Source organism: Puntigrus tetrazona, chromosome 8 (genome assembly GCF_018831695.1).
Source record: "Puntigrus tetrazona isolate hp1 chromosome 8, ASM1883169v1, whole genome shotgun sequence".
NCBI classification, from domain to species: Eukaryota; Metazoa; Chordata; class Actinopteri; order Cypriniformes; family Cyprinidae; genus Puntigrus; species Puntigrus tetrazona.
The window spans coordinates 760001-762500 of record NC_056706.1 but is presented as its reverse complement, the minus strand read 5'-3'; the positions used below and the strand labels follow the sequence as shown (position 1 = coordinate 762500).

The 2500-nt window shown below is 41.9% G+C and overlaps 1 protein-coding gene across 5 annotated transcripts in view; it reads left to right on the top strand.

The window, feature by feature from the left end:
- lrrc2 (leucine rich repeat containing 2) overlaps nucleotides 1-2283 on the top strand; it is a 10303-nt gene extending 8020 nt beyond the window's left edge. For all 5 annotated transcript variants that reach the window (XM_043247362.1, XM_043247363.1, XM_043247361.1 and 2 more), the window contains 2 exons: nucleotides 91-218; nucleotides 440-2283. In XM_043247362.1, coding sequence (XP_043103297.1) covers nucleotides 91-218; nucleotides 440-489 — 178 coding nt within the window. In that variant the 3' untranslated portion in view covers nucleotides 490-2283. The remainder of the gene's footprint in view (nucleotides 1-90; nucleotides 219-439) is intronic.
- Nucleotides 2284-2500: the final 217 nt, after the last annotated feature.

Here is a 2500-nt window from a genome sequence, read left to right as displayed (position 1 = left end):
TTCTCTCTCAAAAGTAGTTTCGATCAGCGTTTTTTTTCTTTCTTTCGCAATCCGAGCATAAAACGCATTCACACCACCGATCCGTTTCAGATTAATCCGGTTATACGACAACCCGATTAACGCCGACGATGAAGAGGAGGTGAAGATGGACGCAGAGGCCCAGGACGAGCGCGACAAGGAGTTCATGAAGACGTACATCGAGACTCTTCGAGACAGAGGTGACAACGACGACGCCGTTTCGTTTAAACATCAGCCAAGGAAGCAAAAAGCATGCAGGAAAAATAACGAGTAGTTTTTACAAGAAAATACGATTGCCTTTCTACTTGAAAACTGCATGATTCATTTAACGTTGCAAGCGAAGGCGATTTTTCGGTGCACTATAACACCATACAAAACAGTCTGTGCATCAAATGTAAAGCTTCATCTTGCTCTTTTTCAGACACTCAGCCGTCGTACACCACTAAAGTGTCCCTCAGCTGCCTGCTGTAGACGTCTTCCACACATCGGTCTCAGAGTGTTTTAAACGAGTCTATTCTTTAGTTTTCTCATTCCGAGTTCAGTTCAAACCGAAAAGCAGGTTTACGCCGGATGACAAGCTTATTTGAGAAAGAGAGTTAGCGGGCGTCTTTATCATTCTTACTAGTTCGAGATCTCCATTTTGCTTTGGTTTTCTGTGAAGACTTCCACGGTTTAGTTTGTTTGATGCGACCAAACGCATGCCGATGAATACCGCCAGGGCGCTGTTTTATAAGAGTGTTTAATTTATTCTATTTAAATAAATCTAAATTCCAATTTCCTATCTGGCCTTCAGCCGTGAATAAGACACTTATCCGATCCAGGAATATGAAGTGGTTTATTGAAACAACGAATAGCGAACAAACGTCTCGGCAAACGAACGCTTAATGTGCATCGATAAAATCTCATCGGAAGGCATCTACGACCCAGTCTTCAAGGAATGGCTGCATAGACGTGAAGAATGGCACCTAGAGCCGAAACATCGTTAAAAAACAAAAAACAAAGTGCAGTTCATTGGAAAACACCTCAAACGATCCGCTCGGGTCGGAGCGCGTCCATCCACGGCGCCGATTGCATAAATAGAGTCGCATCTACACTTCTGCTTTGACATCGTTTTCAAGGACGCGTCGTGATCAGGTGTCCGGGATCGGCAAATGAAATGTCTCGTGATGCTCAGACAAACTGCTGCTAACAGAGTCATCGTCAGACCCAAGCCAGCCAGTTCTTCAATTAAATTAAAGAGTCTGCTCTGTCAGCAAGCGACGATAAATCCGCGAAGCTGCGTCAAAGCAATAGCATTAACAAGAAGAGATTCGGTCCTCTGGAAAGTTACTGGAAATGATATCAGGATGAAACATGAAATGCCTTTCAGGAATGATTCAGTCCTCGGGTCGGTAGAAATGGGCCTCTGGAGTGAATGGGTGCCGTCGGAATGAGAGTCTGATTTAGAAACGCCAGAGCAATCCACAGCTCCCCGGTCCATAAATTAACATCTGGAGAAGATAAAAGGCGAGTCTAATCCAGCATTAAGACGCTTTTAACCTAAACATGAGCCTATAATCTATAGTAACTGTGATCTGGTGTGAATCAGGAGAGACATCCGCTCGGATCTAAACACTGCGTCTGGACTCACGATGCACTTTTTCACTGAAGAAAGCAATATTTTAGTTAATTCTGGATTAGCTTGATCTTCCGTCTCCTCCGGGTGTTCACCGCCGACTCTCATTCTGACGGCACCCATTCACTTCCACTGCCGAGACGCTCCTCCTGATCAGGGCCCGAGGTGAGGACTTATTAATCTGAACTAAACCGCTTCAATCAAGTCTAAGAGTAATGGTGAGGTAGCAGCTCTGTGTCGAGTAGCTGGTGCTCATGTACACGAGTTACAGATTAAATACATTTTCTTCATAACGCTTCACCTATCAAAGCTGCACCTGACCTAAAGACAACGATTATGTCTGTTTTGTGCCATTTATCAGTAAAAGACGGCGCGCTCTGGCCGTATGTTGAAACGCTCTTAACTACGTTTGTCACGAGGACATTATTATTATTACTGCAGTCTGTACAGGTTTAGCGCAGAGGTTAAAGTTCGTCAGTAATATAATAAAGGACTACAGTTTACATTCAGATACACGGCAGCACATGAACTACACTGCAAGAACCACTTCTTCACTTAGTAGTTTTATCCTTTTCATCACCAGTGCAAATGTCTAAATATTCTGAAATAAATTTACTTGAAGCAAAATGATTAAGTATATATTCTTATTTTAAAAAAAAATTAATAATAATTTACATTTTTTTAAATATAAATAAACCCATCAAAATTAAGTATATACTTAAAAATCGAGTTTTTCTGAGCCCACGGGCAGATATGTTTTTTTCTCGTTTTAAGCACTGATTTCTCAGATTTAGTTTTCTTCAATGAACGTGTCGTAATGTAAGAGCGTTCAGGTATCTGTACTGGAAAACTAGACAAAAATACTGA